Source organism: Staurois parvus, unplaced genomic scaffold (assembly GCF_062004578.1).
Source record: "Staurois parvus isolate SC_StPar_1 unplaced genomic scaffold, SC_StPar_1.0 ptg000177l, whole genome shotgun sequence".
In the NCBI taxonomy this organism is placed as follows: Eukaryota; Metazoa; Chordata; class Amphibia; order Anura; family Ranidae; genus Staurois; species Staurois parvus.
This window is the reverse complement of record NW_028317973.1, coordinates 1,655,318-1,678,660: the sequence shown is the minus strand read 5'-3', so window position 1 is coordinate 1,678,660 and position 23,343 is coordinate 1,655,318. Positions and strand designations below refer to the sequence as shown.

The 23,343-nt window shown below is 49.8% G+C and overlaps 1 protein-coding gene across 1 annotated transcript in view; it reads right to left on the bottom strand.

The window, feature by feature from the left end:
- COL13A1 (collagen type XIII alpha 1 chain) overlaps nucleotides 1–23,343 on the bottom strand; it is a 235,357-nt gene that overhangs the window by 99,312 nt on the left and 112,702 nt on the right. Inside the window, exons 13-15 of the mRNA XM_089677089.1 lie at nucleotides 7,829–7,870; nucleotides 4,011–4,037; nucleotides 561–596 (exon numbers count right to left, since the gene is read on the bottom strand). Of these exons, the coding sequence (XP_089533215.1) occupies nucleotides 561–596; nucleotides 4,011–4,037; nucleotides 7,829–7,870 (105 nt within the window). The remainder of the gene's footprint in view (nucleotides 1–560; nucleotides 597–4,010; nucleotides 4,038–7,828; nucleotides 7,871–23,343) is intronic.

Here is a 23,343-nt window from a genome sequence, read left to right as displayed (position 1 = left end):
AACACACAGGCGATCGAAAACCACCGAAATAAAGCTCAATTTGTGGGAAAAAAGGACGGAAATTTCATTTGGGTGCAGTGTTGCAAGACAGCGCAATTGTCAGTTAAAAAAGCGCAGCTCCGTAAAGCAAAAAAAAGGCCTAGTCAGGAAGGGGGGGGGGGGGGGGTAAATCCTCAGGAGGGCAAGTGGTTGAACTGCTAAAAAAAATAAATCATGGATATCAATAGGGAGTAATCACTTTTTTAATCACTTGGCCAAAAAGTGTTTTATTTATTTATTTATAAAAGCCTTTGTATCAATATTTCTAGTAAACCTATACTCCCAGAATGAAGGTCACTGTGATAGTGTAGGATACCTTTACAATTCAACTCCAAACAATTATGTGAATTCATGTAAGATAACAAAATACACTTCATAAAGAGTTATTATTACTGTGTGAGTGCCAGAGATAATTCACATGGATCAGCAGACATTATCACACTGTTTATTCTTCAGTTTGTTGTTACATATTAAATTCCTTTATAGCAGCAGAGCAGACCAAACTCTGTCATCTTTTTTACCTTCCTTCCCGGGATTCCTGCAGTCCCTGGCTCTCCCTGCAAAATAAATAAACTTCTAAGAATTTTTTGTTTCTTCAGGAAAAGGGGTGGAAATAAACAAAAGACATGACCAGAGCTTTGAACAGATGTTGGGCCAATTCAACTAAGCCAAGCTATTATGCAATAAGAGTGTAAACAAATTTTTAGAATTCAAGTTATTTTATTTTATAAAATATATATTGGTTGTCCTGTCCTGTTATACATTAGTATTGTTTCACAAGCCTGGTAAACCAGCCTTGTTAGCTTCAACTTCAGCAGTCCTGAATGAGACTGGATCTCTCAAATCAATCAGATGAGGACTGCACTCCTTCCGTTGTTCAACCTTGGTAACAGATGTGTACTCCTAGCAGGGCTATTTTAATAGCATCATGGGCCCCTGGGCAAAGTAATGCACTGGGGCCCCTACCAACCTGCCCTAATTTATGCACCTACCTCCAAGAATTAAAGTATATATAGCTGATAGAATGAAATATATATTTATTAGTACTTTTAATAAAATCAGTTTTAAACAATAAGAAATGTGCCATAAATCAAAGACTAATCAACACAAAGGGCACAGTACAGTGGGGAAGGCAGAAGGGGAACAGTATGGGGGGAAGAAGAAAAGGGCTCAGTATGGGGGGATCAGGAGGGCACAATGCTGAGACCAGGAGGGCACAGTACAGGTTCCAGGACACTGCCTTGGACACAAGCATCCAGGGACAGCTTAGTAAAAAGCATGACTGTCCAAGCAAATCCGGGACAGTTGGCAATTATGATATAATGCAAAATTATCATGAGGCCCCAATACACCTGAAGCACCTAGGCAGTGCCCATGCATTAAGACAGCCCTGGCTCGTAGAGACTTTAACACAAACCACATTGAAACCATGAGACATCACCAGCACTCTATTGCAAACATATATTTTTTTTTTGTGCACTGTCATGTCAGCCAAGTAGGTCAGTGTTTTGGGGCCACTCAGGATCTCTTCCTCAAGGCACCATAATGACAGTCACTATGTTGACTTACGAAAGAACTCTGAAACTTTGGCTGTCTTGAATGATGTGACATCATCAGGGGCGGACTGACAACTCATGGGGCCCTCGGGCAATAAGGGATCATGGGGCCCCTGTGTCCTTGCCCAAACTCAAAAAAGCCTATGAAAAAGGTACTAGGGGCATCTTATGGGGCCCCCTACTGACCCCGGGCCCTCGGGCAGTGCCCGAGTTTCCAAATGGTCAGTCCGCCCCTGGACATCGTATGAATACAAGAATGTATATATTTGCAACAAAGTGCTAGTGATGTCTCTTTGATTCACTGTGGATCTCTCACATGCTGTAGTACTTTAAAGGAGAAGTACAGCCTAAGCTCATTTGGTTGTACTTCTAGCGATCACAGGAGTGCAGTTCGTTCTGCATGCCCGTGACCCATTCAGCTAAAGTCTGCTGTTGGCTGACGTCACTCAGGTGGTCTAGGTCACTTATAACAGCAGGCAGAACTGAGTGATTAGCTGTCTCTGATGAGTCAGGTCTAACCCTTAGAGCCAACTGGGGACAGATACAGCATCAGACCGATGCTGCATCTACCTAGATAAGTAAGATTTAAAAAAACAAAAACAAAACAAAAACATAGTGATGATGCAATACCATGAACATAGCCACAACATACATCCCTGCAACATGTATACAATAGTGTGCTGACATTCATTCTGAATGGTACTCCAATGTACACAGGCAATGAACCTGAGTTGCAGTTCACCAGATAAGACATGGAAATGCACCTCTATACATTGTGGGGTGCTGCAGCAGAAAAAAGAGGTTAAGGTCCAGTTTTTGGGATGCTGGATGTGGCAGCAGCACTTTTCAAATGAATTGGCTACCTTATCGCAACCAATGTTAAGGAATGTTAACATATATGCAGCAATGCAACGCAAAGGTGTGGAGGGGCCCTAAGCCTGGGTCCACACCTATTCATACAAGTTGCTATATGCTTTTTAATGTATGTAGAAGTGTGGGGGTAACATGCCTTTTCCTTTATTGCATTGGCAAAACATAGGTCAGGTACATTTTTCGGTGCTACAAAACTAAAAGACAGAAGCATCACGTGTCAATGCCCATTATAAAATGCATGACAACATTTGGTAAAATGTAAATGCATGAGTTAAATGGGCCATTAAGTAATGCTCCAGGTATAATTTATCCACAGTATAGTCATTTCTTTCAATGTTTCACATTTGGCAGTAACTAGCTATGCTTTCAGAGGCACTTTTTAACCCTTTTGCTGCCACCAACATACTTGTATGTCATACATTGGCATCAGTTGGGGGAGGGGATTTTACACACACTCTTGGCTACAGCAGCTGGGAGTGCATGTATGTCTGACAAACTGACTGTTGGCTGTCAATTTGGTGTGATCAGGAGGCTGTACAGCCACCTGATTGCTTCCACAGACCCCTGGTAATACGCCACCTGCGTGACCTCCACTGTCATATTTCCTGGGCTCTGCTATCCCACCTGTGGACCCAGGGTCACCATGGTGGATGACAGGGGAGGAAAACCAGGGAACATCCATTCTTGGATCTTCCACAGCTAGAATGAACACAAAAGTGATGCACATTATATCACTTCTGGGTTCAGCTGTCACTTTCAATGGCTGATGTGGCCAAGGTAGAAGCTAATGGAGCATGATCTGCATACAAAAATGTATGTTGATCTACACATCACATAGCGCTGCACACACCAGATTTAATGTTTGACATGTTGGGTATCTCTTTACTCAGCAAAACCTTATCTTAAAAAAAAGTGTAATATATTACATTTGTGTAACCTAAATTAACTTTTACTTATTCATTCAAAATAAAAGATATTTTTAAAATGAAAAATATTTTTTTTTAATATAAATATGTGCTTATTGTGTGGCGTAAACATTTGGAACTACTACCATTTTATTCTGCTTTCAGAAAATATATAATGTTTTGGGTTTGTAACTAATCTTTAGGCCTAAAATGTTTTTTTTTTCATTATAAACATGTGTGCAAAAAATGTGAAAATGGCTCTGACAGTGAAAGGGTTATATGGTATTTGGTGTACTATTAGGAGAAGGTTTTTTTTAGTTCTGCTTTCTGGCTGGCAGGTCTGAGTCCTCCTGGGGAATGTGTCTCAGGCAGTGAACCGCTAGTGCCATGTACAAATTTCCGGCTAGATATAAACTGATAAGCTGCTTACTATTCTCTCTCTTAGTTGCTATGGGCAACACAGACAGAAACACAATACTAAATGAGGCCGCTGGTTGCCCCCCGGGGACATACAAGAGATAGATCGCCATATCAGTAGCAGCTCTCTATGCAATATTTCTATTTGCATTGCTATGTAGGATCATGTGACCTACATTTGTTCTCAAACAAAATCAGTGTACATAAACATTTTCCTTACCTTGGTTCCCTGAGGTCCAGGCATGCCCTAAGGATGAAGGAAACGATTGCATGTAAGTAAGAGAAAGAAAATAGCTCATTATAATGTATATACACTCATGAATAAAACATTCATCTTCACTGCTTAGTTTATAGGTTCTGACCTTAATGAACAGAACAGGATATAAAACAGATAAAAAAGTTTCATGCGTCACGTTTTGCATAGAGAGTGCTTGAATTTAGAGATGCATTCTGTTGTACAACATGACACTTGCATTTAATGCATGTACGGTAATTCCCCAACACAAAGAGCTGAGGATTAATCATTCCTAATGGAACAGCTGTTTAAATCTCCCAACGTAGCCTCTTAATAATATTGTTTTATGTTTTCCTTTTGAATAAGAGTGTAGTTTTCACTTTTCACTACTAGATGCCCCTACTCGTCTGTAGTTCCTAAATTGTGGTTGTTCTATCAAGTGGAAAGCCTTGTTTTTGTACCTTTTTTTCTTTATAATGCATTGCCTTCATGTGACTGTAATGCCTATTTGTTCACACAGGAAGGTTGGATGGAGTGTGCATCTCTTTTAGCCCAGAAGTGCCACTCTTGGAAGCAACATAGCTACTCCTCTGCTCCTTGTGGGTGTGATCATTAAGAGGTTGGGCGGTATGGGGGTGGAGTCAGGGGGAAGGTTTGGGCAAGGCAGGGGTCGGACTGTGCTGTAAGCAATGGTAACACAAAGCACATTTTGATATACAGGCACATCCTAGGCTTTACTTCCTGATCCTATAGACAGATTTTGCTGCTGGACGGCTGGATGTCTCACCTGGATCTTATTACACCACACGATGAGTCTTTTTAACTATTTATCTTGTAAGTGCAATTTATCTATTGTTCATTAATAAATTGTCAATACGGCACTTAGAGGCGCCTTCCTCTCTTTTTCATGTTTACTGCATTAGAGCCTTGCTTCCACTCTCAGAAGAGCTGACTCAGTGTTACTGCTCCTATCCATCCATCCCTGATATCCATCTGGCACCTTTATCCTACAACTACAGAGGTTGGGCTCCAACAAGCGCGCCCTATATAATATACATTTTCTGGTAACACAAAGTGCCTGTGTGCAGCCACATTGTCAGTGCAGCAAAACCATTGTTGATGAAGCAGAGGAGGATTTCTGAATGTCCAGAGTAGACTGTTGTTTGTAATCAGACATTCAGCAATTCCAATAATGCATAATATAAATGTTTTTAAAATTATTCATAGAAATAAAGTGTATTTTTACATGGAATTCCACTTTAAATCTGATTGGCTTTAATGGTTTACTGCAAATTGTTCCTCTCTTTGCCCCACAATTTACGCTGTGTTTTATTACATTATTATTATACAGGATTTATATAGAGCTAACAGTTTGCTCAGCACTTTACTTATTTCAGGTATTTATATAGTGCCATCAATTTGCACAGCGCTTTTACATATATATTGTACAGTCACATCAGCATCTAACCCTCAAACCCTCAAGGGGTGTACAATCTAAGGTCCCTAACTCATATTCATATACTAGGGGCAATTTAGATAGGAGCCAATTAACCTACTAGAATGTCTTTGGAGTGTGGGAGGAAACCAGAGTACCCGGAGGAAACCAACACAGGGACAGGGAGACCATGCAAACTCCAGGCAGGTGATACTGTGGTTGGGATTCAAACCAATGACCCTAGTACTGCCGGGCAGAAATGCTAACCATTTAGCCACTGTGCACTTTACATTATAATAATTACATTATAATGGGAGACAATATAGCAACAATACAGTTCAATACAAGAGGGTTAGATAATCCCAAATGTGTACAAGCACATATGCTAGCAAGCTTAAGTAACAAAGTAACTCAGAAATGTTAAGTTCAATCAGATTGCTAAATAAATTTGGTTGGCTATTCTAAGTTGCTCTGGATGTTCTCTTTACAAGGCTCATTCGACTAAACTATAATACAAGTGCTTTCTGCTACAATGACTGTAATGTTCAGCTATGCGACTTTTATTTTCAGCGAACACTGCATCTCATTCAGAAAAGGAGAATTCATCTACTGTAGTAAACCTGGGTTGCCACTGAAAAGTAAATCAATATTTCTTATGATCCTAAAGCAAATGCAAATGTGTGATCCATACCCTTACTAAAGTTTCAGCTATTGCCAGTCTTTGACTTGGCTTGGATTACCCATCTCCCTGCTCCCACTTACATCTAAACTCCTCGAGCGCCTCGTTTACACCCGCCTATGCTCTCACCTCAACAACAACAACCTCCTCGATCCCCTACAGTCTGGCTTCCGCCCCCTACACTCCACCGAAACCGCCTTACTCAAACTCTCCAACGACCTTCTAACCGCCAAAGCTAATGGCCACTATTCAGTGCTCCTACTCCTTGACCTCTCTGCGGCCTTCGACACAGTTGACCACCCCCTCCTCAAAAAAAAACTACACTCCCTCGGCCTCAGAGATTCTGCTCTCTCCTGGCTCTCATCCTACCTGTCACAACGCTCTTTCAGCGTTACCTATAATGCTACCACCTCCCCCTCACTCCCCCTCTCTGTTGGGGTCCCTTAAGGCTCTGTCCTTGGGCCCCTTCTCTTCTCCATCTACACCTCCTCCCTTGGCCAACTCATACACTCTCACGGCTTCAACTACCACCTCTATGCCGACGACACACAAATCTATCTCTCAACCCCCCACCTCACCCCCTCGGTCTCTGCCCAAATCACACACCTACTGAGCGACATATCAGATTGGATGTCGCTCCACTTCCTTAAACTGAATCTCTCCAAAACCGAGCTCCTTGTCTTCCCCCCAGCCCGAACTCCACCCCCCATTGACTTCTACATCACATCCAACAACGCCAATATCAAACCCGCTCTGCAGGCCAGAGTACTTGGTGTCATTCTGGACTCCAACCTATCCTTCCAGCCCCAAGTCCAATCTTTAACAAACTCGTGCAGACTCCACCTCCGCAACATCGCCAAAATCCGCACGTTCCTAACCCCAGAAACCACTAAACAGCTCATCCACTCCCTCATCATATCACGACTCGACTACTGCAACTCCCTCCTCACTGGCCTGCCTCGCCGCTGGCTATCCCCGCTTCAGTCGATCCTGAATACGGCTGCCAGACTCATTCACCTTTCCAACCGCTCCATTTCCGCCACCCCCCTCTGCCAATCCCTCCACTGGCTTCCGATTGCGCAACGGATCAAATTTAAAATCCTAACACTGACGTACAAAGCCGTCCACCATACTGCCCCGTACTACATCACTGACCTAATATCCAAGTACCGCCCAGCACGCACACTCCGCTCCTCACAAGACCTCCTTCTCTCTAGTTCCCTGGTCTCCTCCTCCCATGCCCGCCTCCAGGACTTCTCCAGGGTGTCACCCATCCTCTGGAACTCCCTTCCCCAACCCATCAGATTATCACCTACTCTCCTCTCCTTTAGGCGTACCCTGAAAACCCATCTCTTCAGGGAAGCCTACCTCACCCCCTGCTAACTTGCTGACCTCCTCCACTCTTCCTACCACTCCATCCCCCACAGCTATCTCCTCCTGTACCACTATCCCGTCCCTTCTAGATTGTAAGCTCGAAAGAGCAGGGACCTCGATCCCCTCATGTTTTGCATTGTATTGGTATTGTTCTGTCACATGTTCTGTCCCCCTTTGTAATGTACAGCGCTGAGTGAACTATTGGCGCTTTATAAATACTGTATAATAATAATAATTACCCAGCTAGCACAACACAGGTCTATATAGAGCACAAACTGCTGTAAATTGTAAAATACCTTTAAAAAGTAAACTTACTTTTCCATCTTTCCCTGGTTTACCGGGCTCACCTGTTTTTCCCTGGGGTTAGAAAGAAAAAGTTAGCACAAGGAATAGTTAAACTGTTCAAGCTCCTGATTTAAAACTGCTTTCCTCCAGCCTGGGAATAGCACATGGTTGGTCGGGACATCAAAGTCGCTTCGAGTCTTTTTTTAGTTTGAATTTCTGCTGAGACCAGGATCATTACAAGTCAGAGTGTTACTTCCTCTGCCTGGTATTTAACAAGAGTCTGGAGTGGAGGAAATAACATCGGTGTCAGCCACTGGCACATGTGTTTGGATAGTGATAGCCTTGATAAGGAAAGGAGCAATGAAAACACTGAAGGAGATGCATTTGTTACTCCTGACCCCATCTCTGTAACAGACTAAATCAACAATACAAGGAAAAGTAATGATAACATCTCTAAAGCTACAGGATACAATATTGGGTCCATATGATAACAGAACTTTTCACTTGCAGTTTTCCATACAAATGCACTGTATAGACATGTGGTCATGGCTGTTAACACATAGAACTAAGTCATTTGCACTGCATAGACATTTATTTAGAATGGACCCCAATATACACAGCCACACCTGGGCTACAACACTACACAGTGCACATGACGTGCATTGTATTGTCCTGAATTGACCCCAGACATGAAATATGAACAAAGCATATCCCCCTATAGTGTGTTAGTATGTACTTGGCTCAATTAGCCACTTCACGCTGGAGCTACCCGGCCCTTTAAGATTTTCAGAAGCCGGGAGGCGGGCGGGTTTTAGGGTCATGTAAACGCCGTGATTCGCCGTCACGGCGGTCACATTATCGGAAAAAGTCCCGATCGAAAGGGGAGATCAGGACCTTTCCGTGAGTCACAGACTCATGCTGCGGGCTCTCAGCACATATGTATTTTCTAATTGCATGCAAATATGCAGCCGCTCGGAATCAAGGCCCAGACGCCTGTGCACCTATTTGCGTGCGCTCAGCATCAAGGAGTTAATAGCACTAAATGTCACTTATGTCTGTTGCCTCATTCCTCTGCTATTTGCATGGGTCACTTCTGACAAGTTTTTCTGACACCAAGAGAAAATTGGTGACAGGGGAGGGACCTCCAGCAGATTGACAGCCTCGGCTCTGTTCCTGTGAGTTGTGTGGAGGGGGTATGTCTCTTTCCTCCAATCAGCTCTCAGAACTCTTCTAAGTGAACTCTGCAGAGTGTAACTTCAGCTCTCTTCCCCTTTTTTCTGAACTTAAAGACAAGCTTTATAAATTCAACACTTTGAATGAATGTAGAGTAGAGAAGACTGCAAATAGACAGGTACAACTTATGTAGGAGGATTTGTTTCATCTCTGTGTATCACCTGAGGCCAGTCACTTCACTGGGTATATGTAAGGGTTTACAACCAATTTAAGAGTCGTTAAATAGGTTGCCTTATCACATCGCACCTCAACATACGAAACACGTACGTGTGTGTTACAGTGTAAGCATTAACAGGACACACACGTGTAAAGAGGCCAATATGAATATATATATATATATATATATATATATATTTATACTGTATAATTAGGGCAGTATTAAACCCAAAGCCAAAAATGTAAATGTAACATATTGCAGCTTACCAATCATCAGATGTGGTGGTTGCATTAGTTTTCTTTTTTTAGGTTCTTTTTCTTCCATTTTCACCTGGTGATCTGGCCAGTAACACACCTCCTGTATTAGCGTACCCCCACTCTGGATGAAGCAGCAAAGGGGCATAGAAGAAAGCAGCATTGATAATCTGGGGGGAGGGCAGTGTGAGATGTACTAGCAGATTTAGAGCAGATTTACACTAACAAATTAAAGTGAGACTCCGGCTCACACTGCAATTACAGCAACTTTTTTGGGGGGATAAAGGTTTTACACAAATAAATAAAAGCTGATCATTATAAGCACCCCTGTCAGTGGTAAAAGGTTTGTCTCAATACTCTTAACTGATACATTTGTAGGAGAGTTTGTTCTGTTGAAAAACAGCAGGCTTACTGGCCAGATCACCAGGTGAAAATAAGTGAAAGAAAACCTAAAAAGAAAACTAATGTAGTTATCACATCTAAGAATTGGTAAGCGGTAATATAATAAAATCTTAGTTTTGGGTTGTACCTAAAGTTATAATGATCATTTTAACTAAATAAATCATTCAGCCCCCCGCTGTACAATTTTAGTGGACAAGGAGTCTCAGAAATTTTCAGTCATAACTAGAGATGAGCGAAGAAATGAAAAATTCGATTCGACTGATTCGGCGAATTCGTGGACAATATTCGATTCGAGTCGAATAAATTCGCTGTGAATTTAACTTAAAAAAGGGTGTTTCTAGGCTTCAGAGAGACTTAATATTAGTGCAGAACACTGTACCTTTAATTTAAATGCCCTTGGAGTCTGCTGGGGAAGAGAAATAATACTGTCAGTCAGTATGACATGCAGATGAGTGCCGTCGATCTTAGAATCACCGCACACTTCACTCATTTGGGCAGTCACGGGGCCAAAACCAGAGTGTGGAGCCACAGTGTGGCGGTGGAGGCAGCAGCAATGGGAGGCCATACAGCACCCTATGACAAAAATGGAAACCACCAGCAGTGTGAGGAGACCTGAAAGTGGCACATGGCAGAGTGTGGCGATAGAGACAGCAGCAATGGGAGGCCGTACAGGGACCCATGACACACTCTGGACCTGGCAGCAGCATGAGGAGGCGGTACAGGGGCCCATGACAGATTACGGGCCTGGCAGCAGCATGAGGAGTCGGTACAGGGGCCCATGGCAGATTACGGGCCTGGCAGCAGCAATGGGAGGCCGTACAGGGACCCATGACACACTCTGGACCTGGCAGCAGCATGGGGAGGCGGTACAGGGGCCCATGACAGATTACGGGCCTGGCAGCAGCATGAGGAGTCGGTACGGGGGCCCATGACACACTCTGGACCTGGCAGCAGCATGAGGAGGCGGTACAGGGGCGCATGACAGATTACGAGCCTGGCAGCAGCAACTTGGACAGGAGGACGTTCAGCTTCTGCACCGTCGGGTGCGTGCTCGCAAACTGTTGTCTCTTGGAAACGGATTCCAAGAAAGACTGCTGACGGAATCCGTGAAGAGGAGTAGCAGGAGAAGGAGCATCTGAACGAGCGGAATATGCCAACAAGCGACAACAGTGGCCCATGACAGATTACGGGCCTGGCAGCAGCATGAGGAGTCGGTACGGGGGCCCATGGCAGATTACGGGCCTGGCAGCAGCTATGGGAGGCCCGTAATCTGCCAGCACCCTATGACAAAAAATGGAACCCACCAGCAGTGTGAGGAGACCTGAAAGTGGCACATGGCAGAGTGTGGCGATGGAGACAGCAGCAATGGGAGGCCGTACAGGGACCCATGAGAGACTCTGGACCTGGCAGCAGCATGAGGAGGCGGTATAGGGGCCCATGGCAGATTAGGGGCCTGGCAGCAGCTATGGGAGGCCCGTAATCTGCCAGCACCCTATGACAAAAAATGGAACACACCAGCAGTGTGAGGAGACCTGAAAGTGGCACATGGCAGAGTGTGGCGATGGAGGCAGCAGCAATGGGAGGCCGTACAGGGACCCATGAGAGACTCTGGACTTGGCAGCAGCATGAGGAGGCGGTATAGGGGCCCATGGCAGATTAGGGGCCTGGCAGCAGCTATGGGAGGCCCGTAATCTGCCAGCACCCTATGACAAAAAATGGAACACACCAGCAGTGTGAGGAGACCTGAAAGTGGCACATGTTTGGGGCATGATTCATGGCGGATTTAGTCAGTTGTGTCAGGAACTGGTGGTTTGAAATCCAGACTAATCCACGCCTGATTCATTTTCACAAACGTGAGTCTCTCCACACTTTGGGTGGACAGTCGTGTCCTCCGCGGAGTTGCAATACCTCCTGCCGCACTAAACACGCGCTCCGATGCCACGCTACTGGCCGGGCATGACAGCCTTTCAAGGGCAAATTCAGCTAGTTGGGGCCAAAGGTCAAGTTTCGTTGCCCAGTAGTCAAGGGGATTGTCTACCTCGGTTGGCAGGGTGCTGTCCAAGTAGGCCTAAGCCTGTTGTTTGAGGTCCTGCTCCAGGTCCACCTGATGCTGCTGCTGCTGCTGCGGCTGGTTAGTAGTTTCCTCACTGCGCTGGTGAAGAAAGCTACTCATCATCGACTGCAGACTGAGGCAGCCGCTGCTGGTGGAGCTGCCACTGCTCCTACCACCCCACCCCTCCCCTGCTGCCATGGCAGCGGAACACGAGCGCACAGGGCCCACAGTGTCTGAGGATGGACGTTGGCGCAGACAGGCAGAGACCAGCTGACTACATAGGTGTTTTTTATAGTACGTTATTTTGGCCTCCCTCTCAGCAGGTGTGAAAAAGGCCACCATTTTTGAACGGTAGCGAGGGTCCAACAAGGTGGACAGCCAAAAGTCATCCCTCTGTCTGATGGTTATTATTCGGCTGTCGCTACGCAAGCAACCGAGCATGCTATGGGCCATTTGTGCCAAGGAATGCGAGGGACTCCCTGCCTCCATCTCCACAGCATACTGCCACGGTGCGTCTAGGTCCTCTGTCTCCTCTTCCTCCTCCTCTACCAGATGCTCCTGCTCCTCCACTCCTGTCCGCTGAGTGGAAAAACCACCCATTTCACTCAATAATTCCTGAGCACCAATGTCCTCCTCTACCTCCTCCTCTTCTTCCAGTCCTGCCCCCACAGGGGCCATGTGGCGTTGAGATCTGTGCGCCACGTCTACCGCACCCTGACCAGCCATTGTTAACAGCATTTGTTCCAGGACGTGCAACAGAGGAATGACGTCGTTCATCCCATAGTCCTGCCGACTCACGAATAGCGTGGCCTCCTCAAAGGGCCTGAGCAAGCGCAGGTGTCACGCATGAGCTGCCAATGGCTGACATCTAAGTTACACAGGGAGTACCTTTATCTGCTTTTAACATCAGGAAATCTGTGATGGCCTTTTGCTGTTCGTAAAGGCGGTCTAACATATGTAGGGTTGAATTCCACCTTGTTGCAACGTCACAGCATGAGGAGTCGGTATAGGGGCCCATGGCAGATTAGGGGCCTGGCAGCAGTTATGGGAGGCCCATAATCTGCCAGCACCCTATGACAAAAAATGGAACACACCAGCAGTGTGAGGAGACCTGAAAGTGGCACATGGCAGAGTGTGGCGATGGAGACAGCAGCAATGGGAGGCCGTACAGGGACCCATGAGAGACTCTGGACCTGGCAGCAGCATGAGGAGGCGGTATATAGGGGCCTACGGCAGATTAGGGGCCTGGCAGCAGCTATAGGAGGCCCGTAATCTGCCAGCACCCTATGTCAAAAAATTCAACACACCAGCAGTGTGTGAGGAGACCTGAAAGTGGCACATGGCAGAGTGTGGCGATGGAGACAGCAGCAATGGGAGGCCGTACAGGGACCCATGACAGACTCTGGACTTGGCAGCAGCATGAGGAGGCGGTATATAGGGGCTTATGGCAGATTAGGGGCCTGGCAGCAGCTATAGGAGGCCCGTAATCTGCCAGCACCCTATGTCAAAAAATTCAACACACCAGCAGTGTGAGGAGACCTGAAAGTGGCACATGGCAGAGTGTGGCGATGGAGACAGCAGCAATGGGAGGCCGTACAGGGACCCATGACAGACTCTGAACTTGGCAGCAGCATGAGGAGGCGGTATATAGGGGCCCATGGCAGATTAGGGGCCTGGCAGCAGCTATAGGAGGCCCGTAATCTGCCAGCACCCTATGTCAAAAAATTCAACACACCAGCAGTGTGAGGAGACCTGAAAGTGGCACATGGCAGAGTGTGGCGATGGAGACAGCAGCAATGGGAGGCCGTACAGGGACCCATGACAGACTCTGGACTTGGCAGCAGCATGAGGAGGCGGTATATAGGGGCCCATGGCAGATTAGGGGCCTGGCAGCAGCTATGGGAGGCCCGTAATCTGCCAGCACCCTATGTCAAAAAATTCTACACACCAGCAGTGTGTGAGGAGACCTGAAAGTGGCACATGGCAGAGTGTGGCGATGGAGACAGCAGCAATGGGAGGCCGTACAGGGACCCATGACAGACTCTGGACTTGGCAGCAGCATGAGGAGGCGGTATATAGGGGCCCATGGCAGATTAGGGGCCTGGCAGCAGCTATGGGAGGCCCGTAATCTGCCAGCACCCTATGTCAAAAAATTCAACACACCAGCAGTGTGTGAGGAGACCTGAAAGTGGCACATGGCAGAGTGTGGCGATGGAGAAAGCAGCAATGGGAGGCCGTACAGGGACCCATGAGAGACTCTGGACCTGGCAGCAGCATGAGGAGGCGGTATATAGGGGCCCATGGCAGATTAGGGGCCTGGCAGCAGCTATGTGAGGCCCGTAATCTGCCTGCACCCTATGTCAAAAAATTAAACACACCAGCAGTGTGAAGAGACCTGAAAGTGGCACATGGCATGAGAGACTCTGGACCTGGCAGCAGCAGGAGGAGGCGGTATAGGGGCCCATGGCTGATTAGGGGCCTGGCAGCAGCTATGTGAGGCCCGTTATCTTGCAGCACCCTATGTCAAAAAATTTAACACACCAGCAGTGTGAAGAGACCTGAAAGTGGCACATGGCAGCAGAGTGTGGCGATGGAGACAGCAGCAATGGGAGGCCGTACAGGGACCCATGAGAGACTCTGGACCTGGCAGCAGCAGGAGGAGGTGGTATATAGGGGCCCATGGCAGATTAGGGGCCTGGCAGCAGCTATGTGAGGCCCGTAATCTGCCTGCACCCTATGTCAAAAAATTTAACACACCAGCAGTGTGAAGAGACCTGAAAGTGGCACATGGCAGCAGAGTGTGGCGATGGAGACAGCAGCAATGGGAGGCCGTACAGGGACCATGACAGACTCTGGACTTGGCAGCAGCATGAGGAGGCGGTATATAGGGGCCTATGGCAGATTAGGGGCCTGGCAGCAGCTATGTGAGGCCCGTAATCTGCCTGCACCCTATGTCAAAAAATTTAACACACCAGCAGTGTGAAGAGACCTGAAAGTGGCACATGGCAGCAGAGTGTGGCGATGGAGACAGCAGCAATGGGAGGCCGTACAGGGACCATGACAGACTCTGGACTTGGCAGCAGCATGAGGAGGCGGTATATAGGGGCCCATGGCAGATTAGGGGCCTGGCAGCAGCTATGTGAGGCCCGTAATCTGCCTGCACCCTATGTCAAAAAATTTAACACACCAGCAGTGTGAAGAGACCTGAAAGTGGCACATGGCATGAGAGACTCTGGACCTGGCAGCAGCAGGAGGAGGCGGTATAGGGGCCCATGGCTGATTAGGGGCCTGGCAGCAGCTATGTGAGGCCCGTTATCTTGCAGCACCCTATGTCAAAAAATTTAACACACCAGCAGTGTGAAGAGACCTGAAAGTGGCACATGGCAGCAGAGTGTGGCGATGGAGACAGCAGCAATGGGAGGCCGTACAGGGACCCATGAGAGACTCTGGACCTGGCAGCAGCAGGAGGAGGTGGTATATAGGGGCCCATGGCAGATTAGGGGCCTGGCAGCAGCTATGTGAGGCCCGTAATCTGCCTGCACCCTATGTCAAAAAATTTAACACACCAGCAGTGTGAAGAGACCTGAAAGTGGCACATGGCAGCAGAGTGTGGCGATGGAGACAGCAGCAATGGGAGGCCGTACAGGGACCATGACAGACTCTGGACTTGGCAGCAGCATGAGGAGGCGGTATATAGGGGCCCATGGCAGATTAGGGGCCTGGCAGCAGCTATGTGAGGCCCGTAATCTGCCTGCACCCTATGTCAAAAAATTTAACACACCAGCAGTGTGAAGAGACCTGAAAGTGGCACATGGCAGCAGAGTGTGGCGATGGAGACAGCAGCAATGGGAGGCCGTACAGGGACCATGACAGACTCTGGACTTGGCAGCAGCATGAGGAGGCGGTATATAGGGGCCCATGGCAGATTAGGGGCCTGGCAGCAGCTATGTGAGGCCCGTAATCTGCCTGCACCCTATGTCAAAAAATTTAACACACCAGCAGTGTGAAGAGACCTGAAAGTGGCACATGGCAGCAGAGTGTGGCGATGGAGACAGCAGCAATGGGAGGCCGTACAGGGACCATGACAGACTCTGGACTTGGCAGCAGCATGAGGAGGCGGTATATAGGGGCCCATGGCAGATTAGGGGCCTGGCAGCAGCTATGTGAGGCCCGTAATCTGCCTGCACCCTATGTCAAAAAATTTAACACACCAGCAGTGTGAAGAGACCTGAAAGTGGCACATGGCAGCAGAGTGTGGCGATGGAGACAGCAGCAATGGGAGGCCGTACAGGGACCATGACAGACTATGGACTTGGCAGCAGCATGAGGAGGCGGTATATAGGGGCCCATGGCAGATTAGGGGCCTGGCAGCAGCTATGTGAGGCCCGTAATCTGCCTGCACCCTATGTCAAAAAATTTAACACACCAGCAGTGTGAAGAGACCTGAAAGTGGCACATGGCAGCAGAGTGTGGCGATGGAGACAGCAGCAATGGGAGGCCGTACAGGGACCATGACAGACTCTGGACTTGGCAGCAGCATGAGGAGGCGGTATATAGGGGCCCATGGCAGATTAGGGGCCTGGCAGCAGCTATGTGAGGCCCGTAATCTGCCTGCACCCTATGTCAAAAAATTTAACACACCAGCAGTGTGAAGAGACCTGAAAGTGGCACATGGCAGCAGAGTGTGGCGATGGAGACAGCAGCAATGGGAGGCCGTACAGGGACCATGACAGACTCTGGACTTGGCAGCAGCATGAGGAGGCGGTATATAGGGGCCCATGGCAGATTAGGGGCCTGGCAGCAGCTATGTGAGGCCCGTAATCTGCCTGCACCCTATGTCAAAAAATTTAACACACCAGCAGTGTGAAGAGACCTGAAAGTGGCACATGGCAGCAGAGTGTGGCGATGGAGACAGCAGCAATGGGAGGCCGTACAGGGACCATGACAGACTATGGACTTGGCAGCAGCATGAGGAGGCGGTATATAGGGGCCCATGGCAGATTAGGGGCCTGGCAGCAGCTATGTGAGGCCCGTAATCTGCCTGCACCCTATGTCAAAAAATTTAACACACCAGCAGTGTGAAGAGACCTGAAAGTGGCACATGGCAGCAGAGTGTGGCGATGGAGAAAGCAGCAATGGGAGGCCGTACAGGGACCCATGAGAGACTCTGGACCTGGCAGCAGCATGAGGAGGCGGTATATAGGGGCCTATGGCAGATTAGGGGCCTGGCAGCAGCTATGTGAGGCCCGTAATCTGCCTGCACCCTATGTCAAAAAATTAAACACACCAGCAGTGTGAAGAGACCTGAAAGTGGCACATGGCATGAGAGACTCTGGACCTGGCAGCAGCAGGAGGAGGCGGTATAGGGGCCCATGGCTGATTAGGGGCCTGGCAGCAGCTATGTGAGGCCCGTTATCTTGCAGCACCCTATGTCAAAAAATTTAACACACCAGCAGTGTGAAGAGACCTGAAAGTGGCACATGGCAGCAGAGTGTGGCGATGGAGACAGCAGCAATGGGAGGCCGTACAGGGACCCATGAGAGACTCTGGACCTGGCAGCAGCAGGAGGAGGTGGTATATAGGGGCCCATGGCAGATTAGGGGCCTGGCAGCAGCTATGTGAGGCCCGTAATCTGCCTGCACCCTATGTCAAAAAATTTAACACACCAGCAGTGTGAAGAGACCTGAAAGTGGCACATGGCAGCAGAGTGTGGCGATGGAGACAGCAGCAATGGGAGGCCGTACAGGGACCATGACAGACTCTGGACTTGGCAGCAGCATGAGGAGGCGGTATATAGGGGCCCATGGCAGATTAGGGGCCTGGCAGCAGCTATGTGAGGCCCGTAATCTGCCTGCACCCTATGTCAAAAAATTTAACACACCAGCAGTGTGAAGAGACCTGAAAGTGGCACATGGCAGCAGAGTGTGGCGATGGAGACAGCAGCAATGGGAGGCCGTACAGGGACCATGACAGACTCTGGACTTGGCAGCAGCATGAGGAGGCGGTATATAGGGGCCCATGGCAGATTAGGGGCCTGGCAGCAGCTATGTGAGGCCCGTAATCTGCCTGCACCCTATGTCAAAAAATTTAACACACCAGCAGTGTGAAGAGACCTGAAAGTGGCACATGGCAGCAGAGTGTGGCGATGGAGACAGCAGCAATGGGAGGCCGTACAGGGACCATGACAGACTCTGGACTTGGCAGCAGCATGAGGAGGCGGTATATAGGGGCCCATGGCAGATTAGGGGCCTGGCAGCAGCTATGTGAGGCCCGTAATCTGCCTGCACCCTATGTCAAAAAATTTAACACACCAGCAGTGTGAAGAGACCTGAAAGTGGCACATGGCAGCAGAGTGTGGCGATGGAGACAGCAGCAATGGGAGGCCGTACAGGGACCATGACAGACTATGGACTTGGCAGCAGCATGAGGAGGCGGTATATAGGGGCCCATGGCAGATTAGGGGCCTGGCAGCAGCTATGTGAGGCCCGTAATCTGCCTGCACCCTATGTCAAAAAATTTAACACACCAGCAGTGTGAAGAGACCTGAAAGTGGCACATGGCAGCAGAGTGTGGCGATGGAGACAGCAGCAATGGGAGGCCGTACAGGGACCATGACAGACTCTGGACTTGGCAGCAGCATGAGGAGGCGGTATATAGGGGCCCATGGCAGATTAGGGGCCTGGCAGCAGCTATGTGAGGCCCGTAATCTGCCTGCACCCTATGTCAAAAAATTTAACACACCAGCAGTGTGAAGAGACCTGAAAGTGGCACATGGCAGCAGAGTGTGGCGATGGAGACAGCAGCAATGGGAGGCCGTACAGGGACCATGACAGACTCTGGACTTGGCAGCAGCATGAGGAGGCGGTATATAGGGGCCCATGGCAGATTAGGGGCCTGGCAGCAGCTATGTGAGGCCCGTAATCTGCCTGCACCCTATGTCAAAAAATTTAACACACCAGCAGTGTGAAGAGACCTGAAAGTGGCACATGGCAGCAGAGTGTGGCGATGGAGACAGCAGCAATGGGAGGCCGTACAGGGACCATGACAGACTATGGACTTGGCAGCAGCATGAGGAGGCGGTATATAGGGGCCCATGGCAGATTAGGGGCCTGGCAGCAGCTATGTGAGGCCCGTAATCTGCCTGCACCCTATGTCAAAAAATTTAACACACCAGCAGTGTGAAGAGACCTGAAAGTGGCACATGGCAGCAGAGTGTGGCGATGGAGAAAGCAGCAATGGGAGGCCGTACAGGGACCCATGAGAGACTCTGGACCTGGCAGCAGCATGAGGAGGCGGTATATAGGGGCCTATGGCAGATTAGGGGCCTGGCAGCAGCTATGTGAGGCCCGTAATCTGCCTGCACCCTATGTCAAAAAATTAAACACACCAGCAGTGTGAAGAGACCTGAAAGTGGCACATGGCATGAGAGACTCTGGACCTGGCAGCAGCAGGAGGAGGCGGTATAGGGGCCCATGGCTGATTAGGGGCCTGGCAGCAGCTATGTGAGGCCCGTTATCTTGCAGCACCCTATGTCAAAAAATTTAACACACCAGCAGTGTGAAGAGACCTGAAAGTGGCACATGGCAGCAGAGTGTGGCGATGGAGACAGCAGCAATGGGAGGCCGTACAGGGACCCATGAGAGACTCTGGACCTGGCAGCAGCAGGAGGAGGTGGTATATAGGGGCCCATGGCAGATTAGGGGCCTGGCAGCAGCTATGTGAGGCCCGTAATCTGCCTGCACCCTATGTCAAAAAATTTAACACACCAGCAGTGTGAAGAGACCTGAAAGTGGCACATGGCAGCAGAGTGTGGCGATGGAGACAGCAGCAATGGGAGGCCGTACAGGGACCATGACAGACTCTGGACTTGGCAGCAGCATGAGGAGGCGGTATATAGGGGCCCATGGCAGATTAGGGGCCTGGCAGCAGCTATGTGAGGCCCGTAATCTGCCTGCACCCTATGTCAAAAAATTTAACACACCAGCAGTGTGAAGAGACCTGAAAGTGGCACATGGCAGCAGAGTGTGGCGATGGAGACAGCAGCAATGGGAGGCCGTACAGGGACCCATGAGAGACTCTGGACCTGGCAGCAGCAGGAGGAGGTGGTATATAGGGGCCTATGGCAGATTAGGGGCCTGGCAGCAGCTATAGGAGGCCCGTAATCTGCCAGCACCCTATGTCAAAAAATTCAACACACCAGCAGTGTGAGGAGACCTGAAAGTGGCACATGTTTGAGGCATGATTCATGGCGGATTTAGTCAGTTGTGTCAGGAACTGGTGGTTTGAAATCCAGACTAATCCACGCCTGATTCATTTTCACAAACGTGAGTCTCTCCACACTTTGGGTGGACAGTCGTGTCCTCCGCGGAGTTACAATACCTCCTGCCGCACTAAACACGCGCTCCGATGCCACGCTACTGGCCGGGCATGACAGCCTTTCAAGGGCAAATTCAGCTAGTTGGGGCCAAAGGTCAAGTTTCGTTGCCCAGTAGTCAAGGGGATTGTCTACCTCGGTTGGCAGGGTGCTGTCCAAGTAGGCCCAAGCCTGTTGTTTGAGCTCCTGCTCCAGGTCCACCTGATGCTGCTGCTGCTGCTGCGGCTGGTTAGTAGTTTCCTCACTGCGCTGGTGAAGAAAGCTACTCATCATCGACTGCAGACTGAGGCAGCCGCTGCTGGTGGAGCTGCCACTGCTCCTACCACCCCACCCCTCCCCTGCTGCCATGCCAGCGGAACGCGAGCGCACAGGGCCCACAGTGTCTGAGGATGGACGATGGCGCACAAAGGCAGAGACCAACTGACTACATAGGTGGTTTTTATAGTACGTAATTTTGGCCTCCCTCTCAGCAGGTGTGAAAAAGGCCACCATTTTGGACCGGTAGCGAGGGTCCAACAAGGTGGACAGCCAAAAGTCATCCCTCTGTCTGATGGTTATTATTCGGCTGTCGCTACGCAAGCAACCGAGCATGCTATGGGCCATTTGTGCCAAGGAATGCGAGGGACTCCCTGCCTCCATCTCCACAGCATACTGCCACGGTGCGTCTGGGTCCTCTGTCTCCTCCTCCTCCTCCTCTACCAGATGCTCCTGCTCCTCCACTCCTGTCCGCTGAGTGGAAAAACCACCCATTTCACTCAATAATTCCTGAGCACAAATGTCCTCCTCTACCTCCTCCTCTTCTTCCTGTCCTGCCCCCACAGGGGTCATGTGGCGTTGAGATCTGTGCGCCACGTCTACCGCACCCTGACCAGCCATTGTTAACAGCATTTGTTCCAGGACGTGCAACAGAGGAATGACGTCGTTCATCCCATAGTCCTGCCGACTCACGAATAGCGTGGCCTCCTCAAAGGGCCTGAGCAAGCGGCAGGTGTCACGCATGAGCTGCCAATGGCTGACATCTAAGTTACACAGGGGAGTACCTTTATCCGCTTGTAACATCAGGAAATCGGTGATGGCCTTTCGCTGCTCGTAAAGGCGGTCTAACATGTGTAGGGTTGAATTCCACCTTGTTGCAACGTCGCAGATCAGGCGATGCTGTGGAATTCCGTTCTGCCGCTGCAGCTCAATGAGGGTGTTCTTTGCGGTGTAGGAATGGCTGAAATGCATGCACAGTTTACGTGACATTTTAAGGATGTCTTGCAGTGGGATGGTGGATTTTAGGAACCGCTTGACAACCAGATTGAACACGTGAGCCATGCATGGCGCATGGCACAACCTTCCTTGACGCAGAGCAGACACCATGTTCTTTCCGTTGTCAGTCAACATGGTTCCGATTTTTAGTTTGCGCGGAGACAGCCATCTGTCGATTTCTCTGTTCATTACACTCAGCAGTTCCTCCCCTGTGTGACTACGTTCGCCAAGGCATACCAGGTGCAGCACAGCGTGACACCGTTGCGCCCTGCACATGTGATATGCCGGTCGGGTAATGGGACTTGGCACGGGGGTGGCGGCTGAGGACACGGCGGAAAAAGAGGTGGTAGAGGCGGACATGCTTGCTGGACCAAGGACGTGCAAACGTGGAGGCAAAAGCGTCGTGACCTGTCCAAGTTGCTGGTGCGGCTGTGCCGGCACCACGTTCACCCAGTGGGCCGTAAATGACATGTACTGTCCCTGACCGTAGTTACAGCTCCACACGTCGGCGCTGCCGTGCACTTTGGCAGAGACCGACATGCTCAAAGACTGGCCCACCATCTCTTCTACATGTGAATGCAGGGCTGGCACTGCCTTTTGGGCAAAGAAATGACGGCTTGGCACTCTCCACCGCGGCGCGGCACAAGCCATCATTTCTCGGAAAGGTGCTGAGTCCACCAGTTGGAAAGGGAGGGACTGCAGCACCAGCAACTTGGACAGGAGGACGTTCAGCTTTTGCACCGTCGGGTGCGTGCTCGCAAACTGTTGTCTCTTGGATACGGATTCCAAGAAAGACTGTTGACGGAATCCGAGAAGAGGAGTAGCAGGAGAAGGAGCATCTGAACGAGCGGAAGATGCCAATGAGCGACAACTCCCCTCAGCAGAGGTGTTGGAGCCTTGACTGGCTGATAGAGGGCGATTGACGACGTCGGGTGACGGAGCAAGTAACGGAGCGGGTGATGGAGCGGGGGCTGGGGCAGGCAGAACCGCCGTATGTTTATCACGGTTTTCCCAGGCCACCGAATGGTGACGCTGCATATGCTGACGCAACGCTGTAGTCCCAACATGGGCCCCCTGGCCACGCTTGCATTTCTGGCCACATAGTCGACATACGGCTACATTTACTTCCTCGGGCGGCTTGAGGAAAAATTGCCACACCACCGAGTAGGAAACTTTGCCCCCGCTACTCTTCACTGGCTGACTGCTACTTCCTCCGTGCGCACCGGCACCACTACTGGCCGTGGTGGTAGGCTGCAGTGGAGCTGGTGCTCTACTCCGTGGACGTTTGGCTCCACTGACACTGATGCGACCCTGCTGCTGTCTCCTGGGCAACCCACCGACTGTTTTGCTCGCTGCCAAGCTGCCACCCTCTTCTCCTGATGATGCGGAAGAAATTGCCTGATGACGACGAGGCTGCCAAGTGCGATCAACCTCCTCATCATCAAGTAGGGTCTCCGCCTCACTACTAGCCCCCTCGGCTGCGTCTGGGTCAGGAGACAGACCTGTCTCTAGACCGGCTACCGAGCCACTCTCCTCGCCAGTACTTGTTCGCTTGGCTGCTGAAAAGGCCGATGTCTCCCCCCGTTCCTGACCGCCCTCTGTTAGCTCTTCCTCACTGTACAGTGGGGCTGAGCCCACAGCATGCGATACTTCGCTTGGTGAGGGAACAGCAAAGGACAGGGGCAGGTAGAGGACACGTGATTTCAGTGGGCTTGGTCCCGGGCCATGCCAACTAACGGTTGTGTCTGACGTACCCACCGACCGTTGGCTGTAGGTGTCAGAGGTGACCTGGGAAGAGGAAGACGACCGAGCCAACCAATC